Below are 26,933 nucleotides of genomic sequence, written 5' to 3'. Positions count from 1 at the left end.
GATCACTGCTGGAATGTCGGAGATGGCTGGGAAATGTGGATTTTACGTGATTTCTCCAGAAAATGCTCTGGCTTTCACAGAAATTTCACAGGGAAACCGGGAGATTTTCCACTGGATTTCCAGCCCAGTACTTCACAATATTGCAGAAACGTACCTTTTATGCGTCTGTTTTGTTTCACATTCCAATAAATCACAGTGGAGTTTGCAGCAATTACAACACAAATGGTGACGACCAGTGGCAGGACCCATTCAGGAACAGCAGGGAAGAGATCATCTGTAGAATAAAGATCAGTGAATGAGACAATGAAAAAAATCTGCAATGCACCCCAGCGGAATTAGTTGAGTAAAATTCCATGAGGTGGAAGTCCAAACTGCCCTAGCAGCCTCCTCCTGTAACATTAATAGGTGCTTTCTGGAAGACCCAGAAATGGCTGCAATGGACCGTTATAATGGAGGCTCTGAGACTTCATCACTGTCACTGATGTTTAATTGTAGAGATATACAGCATAGAAACAGGTCCATCAGCCCAACTGGTCCATGATGACCAAAATGCCAACTGGTCCGTGATGACCAACGTGCCCCATCCAAACTAGTCCCATCTGCCAGTGTTTAGCCCAGATCCTTCACAACCTTCCTTGTCCGTGTGCCTGACAAATTGTCTCTTCAAAGTTTCAAATTGTTTATTGTCATATGCACAAGTCCATGAAAGCATCAGGCCAAAAGAGAAACACACTTGCAGCAACATCACAGGCTAGTCACTGTCACAGAGATAGCATTCACAAGGAAAACATAAATTGCACATAATTTTTACAAGAAAGAACACAATCAGATTGAAAAAGAAACAATCTCTGTTGTAGTGCAGAGTGATCAAGGTTGTCATCGTGTTGTTATATTGAGGTAGTGATTAGGGTTTTGTGAGTTAGTTGATGAACTGAACAGTTGAAGGAAAGTAGCTTTTCCTGAACCTGGTTGTGTGGAGACTTCAGGCTTCTGTAGCTTCTGCCTAATGGTCACTGCAAGGAGAGGGCATGGCTGAATGGTGAAAATCTTTGATGATGGATGTTGCCTTCTTCAGGCAGAGCCTCCTGTGGATACTACCAATGGTGGGGAGGGATTTGCCCCTGATGTATTGGGCTGAGTCCACTTTTCCCTGCAGCTTCTTACATTCCCGGGCATTTGACTGTCACACCAGATCGTGATGCAATGAGCCAGGATATTGATTATTATAATTGTGCTCGCCTCAACCACTTCCTCTGGCAGCTCATTCCATATACCAACTTCAGTAGAAAAATGGTTGTCATTAAATCTTTTCACCCTTACCTTAAAACTATGCTCTCTACAACAGGATAGTAAGTGGAGAGGTTGCAGAGACAGATGCTGATAAGACCTCAGACAAAGTTCGGAATCTAAAGGCTGAGCATGGAGCAACTAGTGTTCTGAGCTGCACATGTTTCAATGCAAGAAGTATCGCAGAAAGGTGGATAATAGTGCTGAAGGTGAGGTGGCTGGTTTACAAACAGAGGCAATGTGAAGTGAGCAGAGGCTGTTGATAGGGCAAAATTGCAGCCAACAAGGGAGTTGCAATGTAAAAGGTGGGCAAAATCAAGAAGGGTGAACACAGGACTGACGGTGTTGTATTTGAATGCGTGTAGTATACAGAATAAGGTAAATGAACTTGTAGCACAGTTACAGATTGGCAGGTATGATGTCGTAGGCATCACTGAATCATGACTGAAAGAAGATTATAGTTGGGATCATAATGTCCCAGAATACACATTGTATCGAAATGACAGGTAGGAAAGCAGAGGGAGCAGAGTTGCTCTGTAGGCAAAAAGTGATATCATTAGAATGAGGTGACATAGGCCAGAAGGTGTTGAATCATCGTGGATAAAGCTAAGGAACTGCAAGGGTAAAAAGACCCTGGATGGGAGTTGCATACAGACCCCCAAGTAGTAGTAAGGATGCGGCCTACAAATTATAATGGGAGATAGAAAATGCATGCCACAAGGACAATATTACAATAGCCATGGGGGATTTCAATATGCAGGTAGATTGGGAAAATCAGGCTGGTGCAGGGGGAATTTCCAGAATGCCGACAAGATGGCTTTTCAGAGCAGCTCGTCGAGCCCAATAGAGGATCAGCTATTCTGGATTGGGTGTTGTGCAATGAACCAGAATTGATTAAAGAGCTTCAGGTAAAAGGACCCTCAGGGGAGTGTGATCATAATATGATAACATTCACCCTGAAACTTGAGAAGGAGAAGCTAAAGTCAGATGTATCAGTACTGCAGTGGAGTAAAGGGAATTACAGAGGCATGAGAGAGGAGATGGCCAGAATTGATTGGAAAAGAACACTGGCAGGGATGACAGCAGAGCGGCAATGCCTGGAATTTCTGGAAGCAATCTAGAAGGTGCAGCATATATGCAATCCAAAACAGGAGAAATTTTCTAAGTGAAAGATGATACAACTGTGGCTAACAAGAGAAGTCAAAGCCAATATAAAAGCCAAAGACAGGGCATATAATAGAGCAAAAAATAGTGGGACGTTCGAGGATTGAGAAGCTTTTAAAAACCAACTAAAAAGTAATTAAGAAGGTAAAGATGGGATATGAAGGTAATATTATTAGCCAATAATATTAAAGAGGATGCCAAAAGTTTCTTCAGATATACAGAGTGTAAAAGAGAGGTGAAAGTGGATATTGGACCGCTCAAGAATGATGCTGGAGAGCTAGTAATGGGGGACAACAAAATGGCAGATGAACTGAAGAAGTATATTGCATCAGTCTTCATTGTGCAAGTCACTACCAGTATGGTAGAAGTTCTGGGTGTCAGGGATCATGAAGTGTGTGAAGCTACCATAACAGGAAAGAATGTTCATGGGAAACTTAAAGGACTGAAGGTAGGTATGTCACTGGACCAGACAGTGTACACCCGAAGTGCTGAAAGAGATGGCTGAAGAGATCATGGAGGCATTAATAATGATATTTCAAGAATCAGTAGATTCTACAATGGGTGCAGGAGACTGAGAAATTGGAAATGTTACTCCACTCTTCAGAAAGCAGAGAGTCGGAAGAAAGGAAACTATAGGCCAGTTAGTCTGACCTCAGTGGTTGGGAAGATGTTGAAGTCGATTTTTAAAGATGAGGTCTCAGGGTACTTGGATGCATATGATAAAATATTCTGTAGTCAGCATGTTTTTCTCAAGGGAAAATCTTGCCTGACAAATTTGTTGGAATTCTTTAAAGAAATATCAAGCAGGATAGATAAAGGAGTATTAGTTGATGTTGTGTACTTGTCAGGCAAGATTTTCCCTTGAGAAAACCGCGCTGACTACAGACTATTTTATCATATGTATCCAAGTACCCTGAGACCTCATCTTTAAAAATCGACTCCAACATCTTCCCAACCACTGAGGTCAGACTAACTGCCCTATGTGGGCATGTGGCCAAGTGGTTAAGGCATTGGACTAGCTACCTGAAGGTTGTGAGTTCCAGCCCCAGCCGAGGGAACGTGTGGTGTCCTTGAGCAAGGCACTTAATCACACATTGCTCTGCGACGACACTGGTGCCAAGCTGTATGGGTCCTAATGCCCTTCCCTTGGACAACATCGGTGTCATGGAGAGGGGAGTCTTGCAGCATGGGCAACTGCTGGTCTTCCATACAACCTTGCCCAGGCCTGTGCCCTGTGTCCATGGTCTCGCAAGACTAACGGATGCCTTTACTTTACTTTACTTTGTGTACTTGGATTTTTAAAGTAAATATGTTAAAATATAGGTCTGGTCCACGGGTTGAGATTCTGAATTGAGAAAGGCCAATTTTCATGTCATCAGAATGATCTGGCAAATGTGGATTGGGACTGGCTGTTTTCTGGCAAAAGCATACTTTGAAAGTGGAGGCTTTCAAAGCCAAATTTTGACAATGCAAAGCTTGTACTCGTCTGTCAGAATAAAAGGTAAAGATAACAGGTGTCGGGAACCTTAGATTTCAAAAGAAACTGAGGCTCGGGTTAAGAGAGAAAAGGAGTTGCACAGCAGGTATAGGCAGGTAGGAACATATGAGGTGCTTATGGAGTACACAAAAAGCAAGAGAACACTTAGGAAAGAAATCAGGAAAGTTAAAAGAAGGCAATAAGTTGCTCCAGCAGACAATGTGAAAACTGGTCTTCTGCAAGATCAGAATGGTAGGTAAACCATGTGTTGAATCAAAACAGATGGGGGAGATCTTAAATTACTTCTTTGCATCTCTATTTACTCAGGAGACAGATGCAGAGTCTTTAGAAGTAAGGCAAAACAGCATCAACTTCGTGGACCCTGTACAGATTACAGAGGAGGTGGTATTTGCTACCCTGACGCAAATCAGAGTGGTTAAATCCCCAGGGCCTGATAAGCTGTTCCCTCAGACCCTACGGGAGGTGTGCAGAAATTGCTGGGGCCCCAGCAGAGGTATTTAAAATATCCTTTGCAACAGGAGAGGTACCAAAGGATTGTCGTATAAACTATGTTTAACAGGCTCTGGACATAAACCAAGGAAATTACAGGCTGGTGAGTCTGACATTAGTTGTTGGAAAGTTATTGGAAGGTATTGAAAGGAACCAGATATATAAGTACAGTGCCTATAAAAAGTATTCAGCCCCCTTGGAAGTTTTCAGATTTTACTGTTTTACAGCATTGAATCACAGGTGAACTAATTCAGCAATTTTTGAAATTGATTAACAGAAAAAGACTCTTTCGGGTCACATTGAAAATGATCTAAGTTTATTACAAATATAAAACATAGAATAATTGATTGCAAAAGTATTCACCCCCATTAATATGACATACCAAATCATCACTGGTGCAGCAAAATAGTTTTTAGAAGTCACATAATTAGTTAAACAGAGATCTGTTTTTGGAGACCTGTGTACAGTCAAGGTGTTTCAAATGACTGCAGTAAAAATACACCTGTATCTGGAAGGACTAACTGCTGGTGAATCAGTATCCTGGCAAACTCAACATTTGGTAGGTTTCAATGAGATCCCCATGCATTCTTCTAAATTCCAGTGAGTACACACCCAAAGCTGCCAAACACTCCTCATATGTTAACCACGTCATTCCTGGACACATCCTCGTCAACCTCCTCTTGGCTCTTTCCAATGACATCACATTCTTTCTGCGATATGGGGCCCAAAACTGTGGCCCGACCAGTGTCTTATAAAGGCTAGGTATTATCTCCCTGCTTTGATATTCTACTCCCCTTGAAATAAATACCAACATTGCTTTTGCCTTCTTTACCACAGGCTCAATCTGTAAATGACCTTCTGGGAGTCTTGCATGAGAACTCCCAAGTCCCTCTGCACTTCTGATGTTTGAACCTTCTCCCTATTTAGATAATAGTCCACACTACTGTTCCTTTTACCAAAATGCACTATCATACACCTCACAATACTGTATTGCATCTGCCAGTTTTTGCCTATTCTTCCAATTTGTCCAAGTCCTGCTGCAACCGCATAACTTCCTCAGTACTACCTACCCTTCCAGCCACAAACTTTGCCACAAAGCCATCAATTCCATTATCTAAATCACTGACAAACAATGAAAAGCAGCGGTCCCCATAATGACCCCTGAGGAACACCACTAGTCACCGGCAGCCAACCAGAAAAAGCCCCCTTTATTCCCACTCACTGCCTCCTGCCTGTCAGCTATTCCTCTACCAATGCCAGTATCTTTCCTGTAATGCCATAGGATTGTATCTTGTTAAGCAGCCTCATATGTGGCACCTTATCAAATGCCTTATGAAAATCCAAGTGAATGACATCCACTGTCTCTCCTTTGTCCACCCTGCTTCTTCCTCGAAGAACAGATTTGTCAGGCAAGATTTCTCTTCACAGAAACCATGCTGACTTTGACTTATTTTATCATTAGTCTCCAAGTACCTCGAAACCTCACCCTTAACAATAGACTCCAACACTTTCCCAACCACTGAGGTTAGGCTAACTAGCCTATAATTTCCTTTCTTTTGCTTTCCTCCCTTCTTAAAGAGTGAAGACATTTGAAATTTTCTGGTCCTCCGGGGCCAAGTCAGAATCAAGTGATCCTTGAAAGGTCATGACCAATGCATCCGATATCTCTTCAGCAACCTCTCTCAGGAACCTGTCTTCCGCACTTTAAGACCTTTGAGCTTGCCTAGCACATTTTCCTTTGTAAATGAAATGGCACTACTCCTGCTCCCTGACACTCACAGATGTCTGACAAACTGCTTGAGTCTTTCACAGTGAACACAGATGCAAAGTACCCATTAAGTTCATCTGCCATTTTTTTGTCCCCCATTACTACCTCACCAGTTTCCTTTTTCGGTGGTCCAATATCAACTCTCACCTCCCTTTTACTCTTTATTTAACTGAAAAAAAACTTTTGGTATTCTGCTTTATATTACTGGCTGGTCTGCTTTCATATTTCATCTTTTTCTTTCAGCTTTTTTAGTTGCCTTTTTGTTGGATTTTAAATCATCCAACTTCCTTCTCACTTTTGCTATCATATATGCTCTTGCTTTGTCATATCTGCAGTCCTTAACTTCCTTTGTCATCCACAGTTGCTTACCCCTGCCATTTGAGAACTTTTTCCTCTGTGGGACATATCTATCATGCGCTTTGTGAACTATTCCCAGAAACTTCAGCCATCTCTGCTCCGCTGTCATCCCCAAAAGTCACCGACACAAATCCCCATAAGATTACATCCCAGGATCATCCCTGCCAATATTCTCCTCCAATCCACCTGGGCTAGCTCCTTCCTCATCCACCTGCAATTCCCTCTATTCCATTGCGATACAGATACATGTGAGTTATGCTTCTCCCTCTCAAATTGCATTATGAATTCAATCCTATTGTAATCACTGCCTCCTAAGGGTTCCTTTATGTTAAGCTCCCTAATAAGATCTGGGTTACTACACAATACCCAATCTCAGATAACCTTTCCCCCAGCAGGCTCAAGCACAAGCTGCTTTAAAAAGCCATCTCATAGGCATTCAACAAATTCCCATCTTGCGATCTGACACCAACCCCCTTGCATATTGAAATCCCCCATTACAATTGTGACATTACCTTTATGACCCTTTTCCAGCTCCCTTTGCAATCTCAACCGCACATATTGGCTACTATTTGGAGGCTTATATATGATTCCCACAATGGACTTTTTAATCCTTGCAATTTCTTAACGCCACCCACAAAGATTCAACATTCTGTGACGTTATGCCACCTCCGTCTAAAGATGCAATTCCATCTCTTACACACACAGCCACGCCACCAACAATGCCTTCCTGCCTTTGCTTTTGATACAAAATATATCCTTCGATGTTAAACTCCCAACTATTGCCTTCTTTCAGCTGCGACTCACTGATCCACACACCGTCATACCGACCAATCTCTAACTGCGCCACAATATTGTCCACCTGATTCCGAATGCTACGTGCATTTAAATACAGTACCTTGGTCATTGTATATCAAGCAGTAGTAAATCAAGGCAACTGGACTTGCCGTGTTGTCTAGAAGACATTTCGCCACACATCCGAGAGGCTTCTTCAGTTCTCATCCATGGTGGGAAGTTTTCCAGCTATTATAAGCCAGAAAACTACCCACTGTGGATCAGACAACACAGCAAGTCCGGTTGCCTTGATTTACTGCTGCTTGATATTCCTCATTGAAACCAATCAAATGGTGAAAAGCTTGAAAGAGTGGATGTGGAGAGGATTATTCCTATGGTGGGAGAGCCTAATACCAGAGGACACAGCCTCAGAATAGAAGGGCGTCCTTTTAGAATGATGAGAAGGAATTCCTTTAGCCAGAGAGTGGTGAATCCGTGGAGTTCTTTGCCACAGACAGCTGCAGGGGCCAAGTCTTCACGTATATTTAAGGCAGAAGTCGATAAATTTTTGATTGGTCAGGGCACGAAGGATACGGGGAGAAGGCAGGAGATTGGGGCTGACAGGAAAATTGGATCAGCCATGATGAAATGGTGGAGCAGACACAATGGGCTAAATGGCCTAATTTTTCTCCTATGTCTTATGGTCTCTTGATACTTTAACCGAGGGGGAAAACTCTGAATTCTTCCTCTCTATGCCCATCAATATTTTATACATCTCTATAAGATCACTAGTTCCTTCAGTTTGTTATAGCCAGGCCAGTTTGTGGGGATGAGCTCCCACTACCTATTTAATGTTCCCAATGGTGTGCATCTCAAATAGCCTCTGACAACCCAGTCCAGCTCCCGGTTTACATGCCCGACAGAACAGTTTCTACTGTCAGGAGAAGGGCCAAAAGCAGGTTACTGGCAGCTTAAAACGAGTCACTTTGAGTAGATGGGGCTTGTCAGCTGAGGGTGGCAGATCATCTCGTGAAAGGAAAACTCTGACCTCAAACCTCTGCTGTCTTGTGGCTGTACCCAGTCATGGGGATGGCTTCAGGAGCAAACCCTGAGGAAAAACCCAGAGTTAGACTCCTTCAGCACCACTGATGCCAAACTGTATTGATTTCCGATGTTCCTTTTGATGTGTCAGCTGTTTGGAGAACGAAAACCTGCTGCATGAGCAACAATTTACTCTCCATTTCATACTGCCATGACTTGTGTACCAATTTATATAATCATGTAAACAGCTCAGATGCAATATCCGTGTTTGATGCCAACCAACAGAAGGGCCTCATAAGATCAACTCTTAGTCTCATATGCTCCAAGGAATAAGGTCCTAGACTGTGCAGCCTCTCCCCATTACTCAGTCTCTCAAGTCCTGGCAAGATCCTTGTAAATATTTCTGAACTCTTTCCAATAGCAGGGTGACCAAAACAGAAAACAATACTTTGTACTCAGTACCCTGACCAATGAAGGCCCGTGTGCTGAAAGCTGCCTTTATCAATCCCAGTTCCGGGAGCCTCCAGCATATGAATAGTGGCTCCCTGATGCCCGCAAATTACATACAATATCACGGAAATCAATTTTTTTCAGAGCAAGCGAGCGAGAGAAAGCAAGCGAGAGAGCGAGCAAGAGAGAGAGAGAAAGCAAGTGAGATAGAGAGAGAGAAAACGAGATAGAGAGAGAGAGAAAGCAAGCGAGAGACAGAGAGAAAGCAAGCCAAAACGAGAGAGAGAACGCGCCATGGCAGAGTGTTCCAAAAATAAAAGAAAATATAAAACGTACGTCATCCCAGACTACACTAAAGTGTACCCCTGCCTAATAGGGGTCAAAAATAATGACAGTGTTGCTCGCTGCACTGTTTGCAACAGTGACTTTTCTATTGCCCATGGAGGGTCAAGACTGTAGAAGACATGTTGAGGCAAGTTTAACAAGTGTCATTCGTTCATTACCGTAGTTAACATTACTTAAACCAGCTGGCTTGCTGCTAAGGAGCTACTCTATTGCAGACATCCCACCTCTCCCAGAAGTCTCCTGCAAATTGATGGTGCTACCTCCCTGAAATGAGTTTTTGCAGGGTGGGATGGCTGCAATCCATGTACCTGTGACTCCACTTTCTGGGGACCATATACTTGGCCTCCAATGTCCACCTGGTCTCCAACACTCCTCCGGGCCCTATCACTCACTGTGTATGACCTACCTTGTCCTGACTTTCCAAAATACAATAGCGAGCACTTATCTGAATTAAGTTCCTTTTGTTGTCCTTCAGCCCTCTTATTTAGCAGATACACATCCCTCCGTAATTTTTTGTAACCTTTTTCACTGTTCACCATACCAATTACACCTGGACAACAAATATTTTGCGTCCTGAATATTTTTAGGTGTATCTTATGGATTTTGAGCTGCTGATCATGAAATTCACCATGAAATTTCCCTATTATACATCTTTTCTTGAAATCACCTATATTTGTTATTTTAATTCATAACTCAAGTCAGAATAACTGATGCCAAGATTAAGGAAGGTATTTTTGTTGGTATTTTTGGAGCACCAAACTACATGCAGCTGGTTCACAACATCATTCAGGCATACAAAACCATGAAGTGCAACATGTCACTAAAGATTCATTTTCTCCATTCCCATTTAGAATGCTTCCCTGCAAATCTTGGTGCTGTCAGTGATGAGTATGGTGAAAGGTTTTACCAGGATATTGTGGTCATGGAGAAACAGTATCAGGGCAACTAGAATCTGTCAATGCTAGCTGACTATTGTTGGACACTTAAGTGAGAAGCCTCAGACACTGACTACAAATGAAAATCATCAACAAAATATTTTTAGCATAGTTGAACTTTTGCAAAGTGTCAGCACCGTTGTGCAATTAAATGCATTAATCAATAAAAGATAATTTCTTGTTTCTCCAAATTCCTGCATGATGCAACAGTCTGAAATAATATTCGTGTTCAGCATCATGTGGTCTATCACACACAATCAAATATCTGATGAAGCAACACTACAAAACAATTTGCTGCCCAGTGTTATTGTCATGTCATCTGCAAAAACATAACAATTTCTTGTTAATTCTCATGAAAAAGTAACAATAGGCTGAGCACTGTATCGTAGGAAAGGTGAATGAGCTTAGGGCATGGATCAATACCGGAATTATGATAATAAAACGATAAGACATAGGAGCAGAATTAGGCTGTTTGGCCCATCAAGTCTGGCCTCCCATTCAATCATGGCTGATCCTTCTCTCCCTCCTCAATCCCATTCCTTGGCCTTCTCCCCGTAACCTTTGATGCCATGTCAAATCAAGAACCTATCAATCTCTGCCTTAAATACACCCAACAACCTGGCCAGTAATGAGACTCAGGTGCAGGAGGGACAGGACTGGCAGCTCAGTATTCCAGGGGTCCATTGTTTCAGACATGACAGAGCGGGAGAGATTAAAGGAGGAAGGATGGCATTACTAGTCAGGGAAAATATCATGACAGTGCTCCGTCAGGATAGACTGGAGATCTCGTCTAGTGAGATGTTATGAGTGGAACTGAGAAATAAGAAAGATATAACCATGATAATGGGGCTATATTACAGACCACACAACAAGCCTAGGGATTTAAAGCAACAAACTTGTAAAGAGATTGCAGACTGTTGCAAGAAACACAAGGTTCTTGTAGTTGCTGATTTTAACTTGCAACATATTGACTGGGAATCCCATACTCTCACAGGACTAGATGGGATAGAGTTTGTCAAATGTGTTTCTTTCATCAGTATTTAGGAGTCCCAATGAGAGTGTGTGGGATACTGGATCTGCTATTAGGGAATGAGACAGAGCGGGTGACAGAAGCCTCTGTAGGAGAACACTTTGCATCCAGTGACCACAATGTCATTAATTTCCAAGTGAATCTGTAAAAATACAAGTCTGTTCTGCAGGGTGAGATTCTACATTGGAAAAAGGCCAATTTTCATGTCATCAGAAATGATCTGGCAAGCGTGGATTGGGACAGGCTGTTTTCTGGCAAAGGTGTATTTTGAAAGTGGAGGCTTTCAAAACCAAACTTTGAGAGTAAAAAGATTGTACTTGCCTGTCAAAATAAAAGGTAAAGATATCAAGTGTATGGAACCTTAGTTTTCAAGAGATATTGAGGCCCTGGTTAAGAGAGAAAAGCAGCTGAATAGCAGGTAGAGGAAGAAAGGAACACATGAGGTGCTTATGGAAGACACAAAATGCGAAAAAACACTTAAGAAAGGAATCTGGAAGGTGAAAAGAAGGCATGAAGTTGCTCGAGCAGCCAACGTGAAGGAGGATTCTGCAGATACGTTAAGTGCAGAAGGACTGCTAGGGACAAAATTGGTCATCTGGAAGGTCAGAATGGTAATCCATGTATGGAATCAAAACAGACGGGGGAGCTCGTAACTAAATTCTTTGCATTTCTATTTAATCAGGAGATGGATGCAGAGTCTTTAGAAGTGAGGCAAAACAGCATCAACTTCATGGACCCTGTACAGATTACAGAGGGGGAGGTGTTTGCTACCCTGATACTAATCAGGGTGGATAAATTCCCAGGGCCTGACAAGATGTTCCCTTGGACCCTACAGGTGTCGTGCAGAAATTGCTGTAGCCCCAGCAAAAAAAAATCCTTCACAACAGGAGAGGTACCAGAGGACTGGTGTATAGACAATGTTGTTCTGTTTTTTTAAAACAGGCTCTAAACATAAACCAAGAGATTATAGACCAGTGAGTCTGACATTAGTTGTGGGAAAGTTATTGGAAGATATTGTAAGAGATCAGATATATAAGTACAGTGCCTATAAAAAGTATTCACCCCACCCAGAAGTTTTCATAGCTTATTGTTTTACAGCATTGAATCAGAGTTGATTTAATTTGGCATTTTCTGACACTGATCAACAGGAAAAGACTCTTCCATGTCAAAGTGAAAGCAGACCTCTACAAAATGATCTAAGTTTATTACAAAGTATTCACCCACTTTCATATGCCGTACCAAATCATCACTGGTGCAGCAAATTGGTTTTTGAAGTCACATCGTTAGTTAAACAGAAATATGTTTTTGGAGACCTGCATGCAGTCAAGTGTTTCAAGTCAAGTCAGGTCGCTTTTTTGCCATTTCGACCATAACTACTGGTACAGTACATAAGTAAAAATGAAACAACGTTCCTCCAAGACCATGGTGCTACATGAACCAACACAAAACTACCTGAAACAACACAGAACTACACTAGACGACGTGAAAAAACACAAAACTATATTAGACTTCAGACCGACACAGGACTACATAAAGTGCACAAAACAGTGCAGGACAGTATAATATTTAATAAACATGACAATAGGCACAGCAGAGGACAATTACAATAATAAATAACATAAATTTACATGTAAATGTAAATGTAGACAATGTTATAGCAGGAATTGAGAAAGAAATGAGCAAAAATTGTAAAGAGAGTGGAGTGGTGTTCAGTTGAGAGTGAGAGTGTGTGTGTGTGTGTGTGTGTGTGTGTGTGTGTAGGCTGGTGTCAGACTAGACTCTGGGAATTGAGGAGTCTGATGGCTTGGGGGAAAAATCTGTTACACACTCTGGTCGTGAGAGCCCGAATGCTTTTTGCCAGATGGCAGGAGGGAGAAGAGTTTGTATGAGGGGTGTGTGGGGTCCTTCATAATGCTGTTAGCTTTGCAGATATAGCGTGTGGTGTAAATGTCTGTAATGGCGAGAAGAGAGAACCCAGTGATCTTCTCGGCTGACCTCACTATCCGCTGCAGGGTCTTGCGATCCGAGATGGTGCAATTTCCGAACCAGGCAGTGATGCAGCTGCTCAGGATGCTCTCGATACAACCTCTGTAGAATGTGGTGAGGATGGGGGGGGGGTGTGCGAGGTGGACTTTTCTCAGCCTCCGCAGAAAGTAGAGATGCTGCTGGGCTTTCTTGGCTATGGAGCGGGTGTTGAGGGACCAGGTGAGATTCTCCACCAGGTGAACACATAGGAATTTGGTTCTCTTAACGATCTCTACGAAGGAGCAGTCAATGTTCAGCGGAGAGGGGTCACTCTGTGCTCTCCTGAAGTCAACAACCATCTCTTTTGTTTTGTTCACATTCAGATACAGGTTGTTGGCACTGCATCAGTCCGTTAGCCACTGCACCTCTTCCAGATGAGACCCACCAGTCATGTCATTGGCGAACTTGATGATGTAAATCGAGCTGTGTATTGCTGTACAGTCGTGGGTCAGCAGAGTGTACAGCAGTGGACTGAGCACACAGACCTGGGGGGCCCTCGTGCTCAGTGTGATGGTGTTGGAGATGCTGCTCCCGATCCAGACTGACTGAGGTCTCCCAGTCAGAATGTCTAGGATCCAGTTGCAGAGGGGGTGTTCAGACTCTGTAGGCTCAGCTTTCCAAACAGGTGCTGAGGAATGACTGTGTTGAATGCTGAACTGAAGTCTATGAACAACGGTCAAATGTACATGTCTTTTTTGTCCGGGTGGGTGAGGGCCAGGTGGAGGGTGGTGGCAATGGTGTCGTCTGTTGGGCAGTTGGGACGGTACGTGTACTGCAAGGGGTCCAGTGCGGGTGGCAGCAGGGTCCTGATGTGCTTCATGACAAGCCTCTCGAAACACTTCATGATGATGGATGTGAGTGCAATGGGATGATAGTCATTGAGGCAGGATACTGAAGACTTCTTCGGCACGGGGACGATGGTGGTGGCCTTGCAGCATGTAGGAACAACGGCACTGCTCAGGAAGATGTTGAAGATGTCAGTAAGAACATCTGCCAGCTGGTCTGCACATCCTCTGAGCACTCTGCCAGGAATATTGTCTGGTCCAGCAGCTGACCGTGGGTTGACCCTGCATAGGGTTTTCCTCACATCAGCCACGGTGAGACACAGCACCTGGTCATTGGGAGGAGAGATGGTCTTCCTCGCTACCGCATTATTTTCCGCCTCAAAACGAGCATAGAAGTTGTTTAGCACATCTGGGAGGGAGGCATTGATTGTAGTAAAAAAAAATAACACCTGTATCTGGGAGGACCAATTGCTGGTGAGTCAGTATCCTGGCAAAAACTGCACTATGAAGACATAAGAACACTCCAAGCAACTCTGCAAAAAGGTTATTGAAGAGCACAAGTCAGGAGATGGAAACAAGAAAATTTCCAAGTCACTGAGTATCCCTTGGAGTCTAGTTAAGTCAATTATCAAGAAATGGAAAGAATATGGGACAGCTACAAATCTGCTTACAGCAGGCCATCCTCAATGTCGCAAAAACAAAGGAGCTGGTTGTGGCCTCCGGGAGGAATGGAGACAGCCTAACTCCCATTGATATCAATGGATCTGGGGCCTCCTTCGCCTCAGACAACCTTGAAGAAGTTTGGTATGGGCCCCCAAATCTGAAGAACTTTCTACAGGGGCACAATTGAAAGCATCTTGACTGGCTGCATCACTAGCTGGTATGGGAACTGTACTTCCCTCAATCACAGATCTCTGCAGAGAGTGGTGCGGACAGCCCAGCGCATCTGTAGATGTGAATTTCCCACTGTTCAGGACATTTACAAAAATGGTGCGCAAAAAGGGCCTGAAAAATACCAGAGCCACCTCAACCACAAATGTTCCAGCTGCTACCATCCGGGAAATGGTACCACAGAATAAAACCCGGGACCAACAGGGTCCGGGACAGCTTCTTCCACCAGGCCATCAGACTGATTAATTCATGCTGACACAACTGTATTTCTATGTTATATAGACTATTCTGTTGCAGAGAATATTTATTATAAATTACTATAAATTGCACATTGAACATTTTCTCCCCATGTATATGAAGGATGTACATAATAAAGTCAATTCAATTCAATACAAGTAGTTACTGTAATTGATTTACTTATTTATTTTTTCTTTATTTCCATGTATTGCATTGTACTACTACTGCTAAATTAACAAATTTCTCAACCTGTGCCGGTGATATTAAACCTGATTCTGAAACACTGATCTCCTGGTGCTCCACATCCTTTTCCTTAGTAAATACTGAAGCAAAGTATTAAGTACTTCACTCACATTCTCTGCATCCAAGCAAATGTTTCCCCTTTATCCCCGAATGATCAATTTCCCTAGTTGTCCTCTTGCTTTTGGCATATGTATATAATGCCTTGCGATCCACCTTAATCTGACCTGCCAAGGACTTTTCATGGCCCCTCCAGTTTCCTAATTCCCTTCTTTAGTTGTTTTCTGGCTTCTTTATACACCTCATTTGTTTCGTCTGATCCTTTACCAGCTGTAGCTTTATGGAACAGTGGCAAAGTGAAAGCCACTGTTGAAAAAAAAACACATGAAATCTCATCTAGAGTTCACCAGGAGGCATGTGAGAGACCCTGAAGTCAGGTGGAAGAAGGTTCTATGGTCTGATGAAACCAAAATTGAGCTTTTTGGTCATCAGACTAAACACACCATCCCTACCATGAAGAATTGTGAAGGTTGTGGGTAAAACGGATGCAGCAAAATACAAGGAAATCCTGGAGGGAAATCTGTTGCAGTCTGCAAGAGAACTGCGACTTAGGAGATTTCTTTTCCAGCAAGACAATGACCCCAAGTATAAAGTCACAGCTACACAGGAATAGCTTAAAAACAACAAAGTTAATGTCCTCAAGTGGCCAAGTCAGAGTCCAGACCTCAATCCTATAGAGAATTTCTGGCTGGACTTGAAAAGGGCTGTTCACTCGTGATCACCATGCAAACTGACAGAGCTTGAGGAGTTTTGAAGGGGGTGAGTAATTATGTAATCAATTATTTTGTAATAATTGGAATACATTTACATGTAGGCCCACCAGTGCCAAGCTGTATGGGTCCTAATGCCCTTCCCTTGGACAACATTGGTGGTGTGGAGAGGGGATACAACCTCGCCCAGACCTGCGCCCTGGAAACCTTCCAAGGTGCAAATCCATGGTCTCACGAGACTAACGGATGCCTATAGATAGATAGAAAGAAATTTAGACCAATTTGCATTCACTTTATATGAAAGAGTCTTTGCTGTTAATCAGAGTCAAAAAAGCCAAATTAAATCCACTGATATTCAATGTTATAAAACAATAAAACATGAAAACTTCGAGGGGGGGAATACTTTTCATAGGCACTGTATATGGATAGACATGGACTGATTAAGGATAGTCAGCATCGCTTCATGTGTGGTGGGGCATGTCTAACCAATATTAAAGAGTTGTTCAAGGAAAATTGATGAAGGTAAGTCAGTTGATGTTATCCACATGAACCTTAAGGCATTCCACATGGGAGGCTGGCCAAGAAGATTCAGTCTCTCGGCATTCAGGATGAGGTAGTAAATTGGATTAGACATTGGCTTTATGGGAGAAGCCAGAGAGTGGTAGTAGAGGGTTGTCTCTCTGACTGGAGGCCTGTGACTAGTGGTGTGCCACCATATCAATGCTGCGTCCTTTGCTGTTTGCCATCTACAGTATATCAGTGATCCAGATGATAATGTGACTAACTGGATCAGCAAATTTGCGGATGACATCCAGATGAGAGTGTAAGGAAGGCTATCATGACTTGGAACGGGATCTGCATCAGCTGGGAAAATGTGCTGAAAAATGGCAGAGGGAATTTAGTGCAGAGAAATACAAGATTTTGCACTTTAGTAGGACCAACCAGGGTACGTCTTACATAGTGCATGGTAGGGCACAGAAGATTGTGGATAAATAAAGGGATTTGGGAATACAGATACATAATTTGTTGAAAACCATCTCACAGGTAGAAAGCTTCTGCAACATTGGCCTTCATGAATCAATGTATGGAGTACAGGAGATGGGATGCTATGTTGACGATGCTCAAGGTGTTGTTGAGGCTTAATTCGGATTATTGTGTGCATTTTGGTCACCTACTTACAGGAAAGATGTAAACATGGTTGAAAGAGTACAGAGAAAATTCACAAACATGTTGCTACATCAGGAGGACCCAAATTATAAGGAAAGATGGAATAGGTGAGGACTGTAATCTTTAGAACATAGAATATCCTACTAGTCATTGACGGATTAGCAGCTTTTTATAGTTGCTCCTATTTTACTTACTTTACTGTTTCCTTTTCAAATCTTTTTATTATTATTATCCAAAATTAACAAGAGTACATCGAAGTAAGTAGCACTTACAATGTCTCAAGAAAAAAAACGTTATTTTAAAGACTGAAAAAATTTTTGGCGACAAAAAAAGAGGAAAAAAAACCTACTAAGCAAGGAAAAGTGAGGGAGAAAAAACCCATTAGGTGTTTAACCTCGGAGCCATGCATCATACAAAAAGTTTCTAAAGATAAATATCAAACCGCCAGCAAGAAAAAAAAATGTACCAAAAATTTACAATTAGATCATGGAGGAAATCTACCAATTAACTCAAATGATAGTAACAAGCAAATGAACCCCATCTTTTCTCAAAATCAAACATAGGCTCAAAGGTTCAACTTCTGTTCAACTTCAGCTACTGTTAGGGGTCTAGATGGTTTAGAGTTTGTAAAATGTGTTCAGGAAAGTTTTCTAAATCAATATATAGAGGGACCAACTAGAATGGATGCAATATTGGATCTCCTGTTAGGAAGCAAGTTAGGACAAGTGACAGAAGTCTGTGTAGGGGAGCACTTTGGTTCCAGTGATCATAACACCATTAGTTTCAACTTGATCATGGACAAGGATAGATCTGGTCCTAGGGTTGAGGTTCTTAACTGGAAGAAGGCCAAATTTGAAGAAATGAGAAAGGATCGAAAAAGCGTGGATTGGGACAGGTTGTTCCCTGGTAAGGATGTGATCGGTAGGTGGGAAGCCTTCAAAGGAGAAATTTTGAGAGTGCAGATTTTGTATGTTCCTGTCAGGATTAAAGGCAAAGTGAATAGGAATAAGGAACCTTGGTTCTCAAGGGATATTGCAACTCTGATAAAGAAGAAGAGGGAGTTGTATGACATGTATAGGAAGCAGGGAGTAAGTAAGGTGCTTGAGGAGTATAAGAAGTGCAAGAAAATACTTAAGAAAGAAATCAGGAGGGCGAAAAGAAGACATGAGGTTGCCTTGGCAGTCAAAGTGAAGGATAATCCAAAGAGCTTTTACAGGTATATTAAGAGCAAAAGGATTGTAAGCAATAAAATTGGTCCTCTTGAAGATCAGAGTGGTTGGCTATGTGCGGAACCAAAGGAAATGAGGGAGATCTTAAATAGGTTTATTGCGTCTGTATTTACTAAGGAAACTGGCATTAAGTCTATGGAATTAAGGGAAACAAGTAGTGAGATCATGGAAACTGTACAGATCGAAAAGGAGGAGGTCCTTGCTGTCTTGAGGAAAATTAAAGTGGGTAAATCCCCGGGACCTGACAGGGTGTTCCCTCGGACCTTGAAGGAGACTAGTGTTGAAATTGCAGGGGCCCTGGAAGAAATACTTAAAATGTCATTGTCTACGGGTGAGGTGCCGGAGGATTGGAGAGTGGCTCATGTCGTTCCGTTGTTTCAAAAAGGATGGAAAAGTAATCCGGGAAATTATAGGCCAGTGAGTTTAACGTCGGTAGTAGGTAAGTTATTGGAGGGAGTACTAAGAGACAGAATCTACAAGCATTTGGATAGACAGGGACTTATTAGGGAGAGTCAACATGGCTTTGTGCGTGGTAGGTCATGTTTGACCAATCTATTGGAGTTTTTCGAGGAGGTTACCAGGAAAGTGGATGAAGGGCAGGCAGTGGATATTGTCTAAATGGACTTCAGTAAGGCCTTTGACAAGGTCCCGCATGGGAGGTTAGTTAGGAAAATTCAGTCGCTAGGTATACATGGAGAGGTGGTAAATTGGATTAGACATTGGCTCAATGGAAGAAGCCAAAGAGTGGTAGTAGAGAATTGCTTCTCCGAGTGGAGGCCTGTAACTAGTGGTGTACCACAGGGATCAGTGCTGGGTCCATTGTTATTTGTCATCTATTTCAATGATCTGGATGATAATGTGGTAAATTGGATCAGCAAATTTGCTGATGATACAAAGATTGGAGGTGTAGTAGACAGTGAGGAAGGTTTTCACAGCCTGCAGAGGGACTTGGACCAGCTGGAAAAATGGGCTGAAAAATGGCAGATGGAGTTTAATACAGACAAGTGTGAGGTATTGCATGTTGGAAGGACAAACCAAGGTAGAACATACAGGGTTAATGGTAAGGCACTGAGGAGTGGAGTGGAACAGAGGGATCTGGGAATACAGATACAAAATTCCCTAAAAGTGGCGTCACAGGTAGATAAGGTCGGAAAGAGAGCTTTTGGTACATCGGCCTTTAGAACATAGAACATAGAATTGTACAGCACAGTACAGGCCCTTCGGCCCACAATGTTGTGCCGACCCTCAAACCCTGCCTCCCTTATAAGCCCCCACTTTAGATTCCTCCATATACCTGTCGAGTCGTCTCTTAAACTTCACTAGTGTATCTGCCTCCACCACTGACTCAGGCAGTGCATTCCACGCACCAACCACTCTCTGAGCAAAAAACCTTCCTCTAATATCCCCCTTGAACTTCCCACCCCTTACCTTAAAGCAATGCCCTCTTGTATGGAGCAGTGGTGCCCTGGGGAAGAGGCGCTGGCTATCCACTCTATCTATTCCTCTTATTATCTTGTACACCTCTATCATGTCTCCTCTCATCCTCCTTCTCTCCAAAGAGTAAAGCCCTAGCTCCCTTAATCTCTGATCATAATGCATACTTTCTAAACCAGGCAGCATCCTCGTAAATCTCCTCTGTACCCTTTCCAATGCTTCCATATCCTCCTATAGTGAGGTGACCAGAACTGGACACAATACTCCAAGTGTGGCCTAACCAGAGTTTTATAAAGCTGCATCATTACATCGCGACTCTTAAACTCTATCTCTCAACTTACGAAAGCTAACACCCAATAAGCTTTCTTAACTACCCTATCCACCTGTGAGGCAACTTTCAGGGATCTGTGGACATGTACCCCCAGATCCCTCTGCTCCTCCACACTACCAAGTACCCTGCCATTTACTTTGTACTCTGCCTTGGAGTTTGTCCTTCCAAAGTGTACCACCTCACACTTCTCCGGGTTGAACTCCATCTGCCACTTCTCAGCCCACTTCTGCATCCTATCAATGTCTCTCTGTAATCTTTGACAATCCTCTACACTATCTACAACACCACCAACCTTTGTGTCGTCTGCAAACTTGCCAACCCACCCTTCTACCCCAACATCCAGGTCGTTAATAAAAATCACGAAAAATAGAGGTCCCAGAACAGATCCTTGTGGGACACCACCAGTCACAATCCTCCAATCTGAATGTACTCCCTCCACCACGACCCTCTGCCTTCTGCAGGCAAGTCAATTCTGAATCCACCTGGCCAAACTTCCCTGGATCCCATGCCTTCTGACTTTCTGAATAAGCCTACCGTGTGGAACCTTGTCAAATGCCTTACTAAAATCCATATAGATCACATCCACTGCACTACCCTCATCTATATGCCTGTTCACATCCTCAAAGAACTCTATCAGGCTTGTTAGACACGATCTGCCCTTCACAAAGCCATGCTGACTGTCCCTGATCAGACCATGATTCTCTAAATGCCTATAGATCCTATCTCTAAGAATCTTTTCCAACAGCTTTCCCACCACAGACGTAAGGCTCACTGGTCTATAATTACCCGGACTATCCCTACTACCTTTTTTGAACAAGGGAACAACATTCCCCTCCCTCTAATCCTCCGGTACCATTCCCATGGACAAGGAGGACATAAAGATCCTAGCCAGAGGCTCAGCAATCTCTTCTCTCACCTCGTGGAGCAGCCTGGGGAATAGTCCGTCAGGCCCCGGGGACTTATCTGTCTTAATGTATTTTAACAACTCCAACACCTCGTCTCCCTTAATATCAGCATGCTCCAGAACATCAACCTCACTCATATTGTCCTCACTATCATCAAGTTCCCTCTCACTGGTGAATACCGAAGAGAAGTATTCATTGAGGACCTCGCTCACTTCCACAGCCTCCAGGCACATCTTCCCACCTTTATCTCTAATCGGTCCTACCTTCACTCCTGTCATCCTTTTTTTCTTCACATAATTGAAGAATGCCTTGGGGTTTTCCTTTACCCTACTCACCAAGGCTTTCTCATGCTCCCTTCTTGCTCTTCTCAGCCCCTTCTTAAGCTCCTTTCTTGCTTTCCTATATTCCTCAATAGACCCATCTGATCCTTGCTTCCTAAACCTCATGTATGCTGCCTTCTTCCTCCTGACTAGATTTTCCACCTCCCTTGTCACCCATGCTTCCTTCACCCTACCATTCTTTATCTTCCTCACTGGGACAAATTTATCCCTTACATCCCGCAAGAGATCTCTAAACATCGACCACATGTCCAGAGTACATTTCCATGCAAAAACATCATCCCAATTCACACCCGCAAGTTCTAGCCTTATAGCCTCATAATTTGCCTTTCCCCAATTAAAAATGTTCCTGTCCTCTCTGATTCTATCCTTTTCCATGATAATGCTAAAGGCCAGGGAGTGGTGGTCACTGTCCCCCAGATGTTCACCCACTGATAGATCTGTGACCTGACCCGGTTCATTACCTAGTACTAGATCTAGTATGGCATTCCCCCTGGTCGGCCTGTCCACATACTGTGACAGGAATCCACCCTGGACACACTTAACAAATTCTGCCCCATCTAAACCCTTGGAACTAATCAGGTGCCAATCAATATTAGGGAAGTTAAAGTCTCCCATGATAACAACCCTGTTATTTTTGCACCTTTCCAAAATCCGCCTCCCAATCTGCTCCTCTGTATCTCTGCTGCTACCAGGGGGCCTATAGAATACCCCCAGTAGAGTAACTGCTCCCTTCCTGTTCCTGACTTCCACCCATATTGACTCAGAAGAGGATCCTGCTACATTACCCACCCTCTCTGTAGCTGTGATAGTATCCCCGACCAGTAATGCCACCCCCCTCCCCTTTTTCCGCCCTCTCTATCCCTTTTAAAGCACTGAAATCCCTTTTAAAGCACTGAAATTCGATTTATTAATCGAAGTATTGAGTATAAGAGCTGGAATGTTATGATGAGTTTGTTAAGGCATTGATGAGGCCGAATCTGGAGTATTGTGTTCAGTTTTGGTCACCAAATTACAGGAAGGATATAAATAAGGTTGAAAGAGTGCAGAGAAGGTTTACAAGGATGTTGCCGGGACTTGAGAAACTCAGTTACAGAGAAAGGTTGAATAGGTTAGGACTTTATTCCCTGGAGCGTAGAAGAATGAGGGGAGATTTGATAGAGGTATATAAAATTATGATGGGTATAGATAGAGTGAATGCAAGCAGGCTTTTTCCACTGAGGCAAGGGGAGAAAAAAACCAGAGGACATGGGTTAAGGGTGAGGGAGGAAAAATTTAAAGGGAACATTGGGGGGGCTTCTTCACACAGAGAGTGGTGGGAGGATGGAATGAGCTGCCAGACGAGGTGGTAAATGCGGGTTCTTTTTTAACATTAAAGAATAAATTGGACAGATATATGGATGGGAGGTGTATGGAGGGATATGGTCCGTGTGCAGGTGAGTGGGACTAGGCAGAAAATGGTTCAGCACAGCCAAGAAGGGCCAAAAGGCCTGTTTCTGTGCTGTAGTTTTTATGGTTCTATGGTTCTAATTTTCTCCAAACTAAGACACAGCATCACTTGAGAGAACCATTGTGACAAAATGGGACCCGATGTATCCTTCCACTTCAACAAAATGGCCCTCCTAGCTATCAATGTAACGAATGCAATAACATATTGGTCAGACAAAGAGGATATTTTGAAGAACTATTCCAAAAAGCATAGTTAATTTGTTAGGTTGTAAATTAATTTTAGGTGCTTTAGAAATTGTAGAAAAAACTAACTTCCAGAACTGTTCCAGTGTAGAACAGGACCAAACCATGTGTGTCAGTGTAGCTGTCTCAGTTTTACATCTATCACAATAACTATCAACATGAGGGAATATTTTAGACAATCTCTCCTTCGTCAAATAGTAACGATGCACAATTTTAAATTGAATCAGTGACCGACTCGCACAGATCGAAGAAGAGTTAACCAGCTTCAGAATCCGCATCCAATCCTCCGTCATAAAAGTCAAATTAAGTTCCTTTTCCCAATCTTGTTTAATCTTAAAGGATGCTTATCCCATTATAATAGTAAATTATAAATTCTTCCAATGGAACCCTTCATCAAAGGGTTCATACTCAGAATAGTATCTAACAGGCCAGCATCCAATATGTAAGGAAAATTACATAAATATTTTTGTAAGAAATGTCTAACTTGAAGGTATTGTAAAAAGTGTGAGTCTGAAAAAGAATATTTATCAACTAATTGTTCGAAAGACAGCAGTCTATCTTCTTTAAATAAATCCAAAAAAGAATTAATACCTTTATTTTTCCAAAGTAAAAAAATTGGATCACTCAAAGGCGGCTTAAAAAAGTAATTCTGATAAATTAAACTACAAATTTTAAATTTTTTAAGATTAAAAAAATTGCAGAACTGGAGCCAAGTTTGTAAAGAATGCTTAATCACAGGGTATAAATTTAAATTAGCAACTTTAGCTAATTGAATAGGTAAAGCAGCTCTCAATAACGAGGTTAAATAAAACTGTTTCAATAGTTTTCAATTCCAAGTCTACCCAAATTGGCCGATCGTTCTTATCAACCGAATGTAACCAAAATGACATGTATCACACATTAACAGCCCAGTAATACATTCTTAAATGAGGCAAAGCGAGATCTCCATCCTTTTTCAACTTTTGTAAGTGACATTTACTAATTCTTGATCTTTTATTATTCCAAATAAAAGATAAAGTAATAGAACCAATCCAATCAAAAAACTTCTTACTCAGGAAAACTGTGATATTCTGAAATAAATATCAAAATTTTGGTAAAATCATCATTTTGACTATATGGATGCGACCAACAAGTGAAAATGTAAGTGGACTCCATCTACGAAATAAATTCATCACAGAATCTACCAAGGGAACAAAATTAGCTTTATAAAGATCCTTATATTTTTTTAGTGATTATAACACCTAAATATCTAAAAGAATCCCTGACTTTGAAAGGAGTATTATCATATATAGAAACAGATTCATTTAAAGGAAGCAGTCCACCTTTACTAAAATTTATTTGAAATCATGAAAGATCTCTAAATTCATTAAATAATTTTAGCAAGGCAGGAATAGATTCCTCGGGATTGGGTATGTAAACCAGTAAATCATCAGCGTAAAGAGAAATCTCATGAATGGTCTCATTTACAAAAATCCGATAAATATCTTTAGCTTCACCAAGAGCAATAGCAAGGGGTTCTAAAATTAAACTAAACAAAGGACTTAATGGACAACCTTGTCTTGTCCCCCACAAATGCTGAAAAAAGGAGACCTACAGTTATTACTAATAACAGTAGCAATAGGAGTTTTATATATCATTCTAATCCAATTATTAAAATTAACACCATAGCCAAATTTCTTGAAAACATTAAATAAATATTTCCATTCCACTCAATCAAACGTTTTTTTCAATATCTAAAGAGATGACACATTGTGGAGTTTTAAAAGAGGATGAATATACAAAGTTAAATAATCTCCAAACATTCGAAAAAGAGTAACAACCCTTTATAAAGCCTGTTTGATCTTTAAAAATAATTTTACCCAAAATATTCTTCATTATCTTTGCCAGAATCTTAGCACCGACATTCAATAATGAAATAGATCTATATGAGGCACAATCATAGAACATAGAACATAAAACAGTAGAGCACAGTACAGGCCCTTCGGCCCACATTGTTGTGATGACAGTCAAACCCTGCCTCCCATATAACCCCCTACCTTAAATTCCTCCAGAAACCTGTCCAGTAGTCTCTTAAACTTCACAGGTGTCTCTGCCTCCACCACTGACTCAGGCAGTGTATTCCATGCACCAAACACTCTCTGATACCTTCCTCTAATACCCCCTTGAACTTCCCACCCCTTACCTTAAAGCCATGTCCCCTTGTATTGAGCAGTGGTGCCCTGGGGAAGAGGTGCTGGCTATCCACTCTATCTATTCCTCTTATTATCTTGTACACCTCTATCATGTCTCCTCTCATCCTCCTTCTCTCCAAAGAGTAAAGCCCCAGTTCCCTTAATCTCTGATCATAATCCATACTCTCCAAACCAGGCAGCATCCTGGTAAATCTCAATCTCCTCTGTACCCTTTCCAATGCTTCCACATCCTTCCTATAGTGAGGCGACCAGAACTGGACACAGTACTCCAAGCGTGGCCTAACCAGAGTTTTATACAGCTGCATCATTACATTGCGACTCTTAAACTCTATCCCTCAACTTATGAAAGCTAACACCCCATAAGCTTTCTTAACTACCCTATATACCTGTGAGGCAACTTTCAGGGACCTGTGGACATGTACCCCGAGATCCCTCTGCTCCTCCACACTACCAAGTATCCTGCCATTTACTTTGTACTCTGCCTTGGAGTTTGTCCTTCCAACCTGTACCACCTCACACTTCTCTGGGTTGAACTCCATCTGCCACTTCTCAGCCCACTTCTGCAACCTATCAATGTCTCTCTGCAATCTTCGACAATCCTCTGCACCATCTACAACACTACCAACCTTTGTGTCGTCTGCAAACTTGCCAACCCACTCTTCTACCCATACATCCAGGTCGTTAATAAAAATCGCAAAAAGTAGAGGTCCCAGAACAGATCCCTGTGGGACACCACTAGTCACAACCCTCCAATCCGAATGTACTCCCTCCACCATGACCCTCTGCCTTCTGCAGGCAAGCCAATTCTGAATCCACCTGGCCAAACTTCCCTGGATCCCATGCTTTCTGACTTTCTGAACAAGCCTACCATATGGAGCCTTGTCAAATTCCTTACTAAAATCCATATAGATCACACCCACTGCACTATCCTCATCTATATGCCTGGTCACCTACTCAAAAGAACTCTATCAGGCTTGTTAGACACGATCTGCCCTTCTCAAAGCCATGCTGACTGTCCCTGATCAGACCGTGATTCTCTAAATGCCCAGAGATCCTATCTCTAAGAATCTTTTCCAACAGTTTTCCCACCACAGACGTAAGGCTCTCTGGTCTATAATTACCCGGACTATCCCTACTACATTTTTTGAACAAGGGGACAACATTTGCCTCCCTCCAATCCTCCGGTACCATTCCCATAGACAGCGAGGACATAAAGATTCTAGCCAGGCGCTCGGCAGTCTCTTCCCTCGCCTCATGGAGCAGCCTGGGGAATATTCCATCAGGGCCTGGGGACTTATCCATCCTTATGTATTTTAATAACTCCAACACCTCCTCTCCCTTAATATCAACATGCTCTAAAACATCAACCTCAATCATATTATCCTCACCGTCATCAAGTTCCCTCTCATTGGTGAATACCGAAGAGAAGTATTCATTGAGGACCTCACTCACTTCCACAGCCTCGAGGCACATCGTCCCAGCTTTATCTTTAATTGGTCCTACCTTCACTCCTGTTATCCTTTTTTTCTTCACATAATTGAAGAATGCCTTGGGGTTTTCCT

At 42.4% G+C, this 26,933-nt stretch overlaps 1 protein-coding gene across 1 annotated transcript in view; it reads right to left on the bottom strand.

The window, feature by feature from the left end:
* Positions 1-26,933, bottom strand: part of LOC134346438 (uncharacterized) — a 182,751-nt gene that overhangs the window by 23,443 nt on the left and 132,375 nt on the right. The window contains exon 14 of the mRNA XM_063047807.1: positions 155-274. Within this exon, the coding sequence (XP_062903877.1) occupies positions 155-274 (120 nt within the window). The remainder of the gene's footprint in view (positions 1-154; positions 275-26,933) is intronic.

Source organism: Mobula hypostoma, chromosome 5 (assembly GCF_963921235.1).
Source record: "Mobula hypostoma chromosome 5, sMobHyp1.1, whole genome shotgun sequence".
NCBI classification, from domain to species: domain Eukaryota; kingdom Metazoa; phylum Chordata; class Chondrichthyes; order Myliobatiformes; family Myliobatidae; genus Mobula; species Mobula hypostoma.
This window is presented reverse-complemented; position numbering and strand designations above follow the sequence as displayed.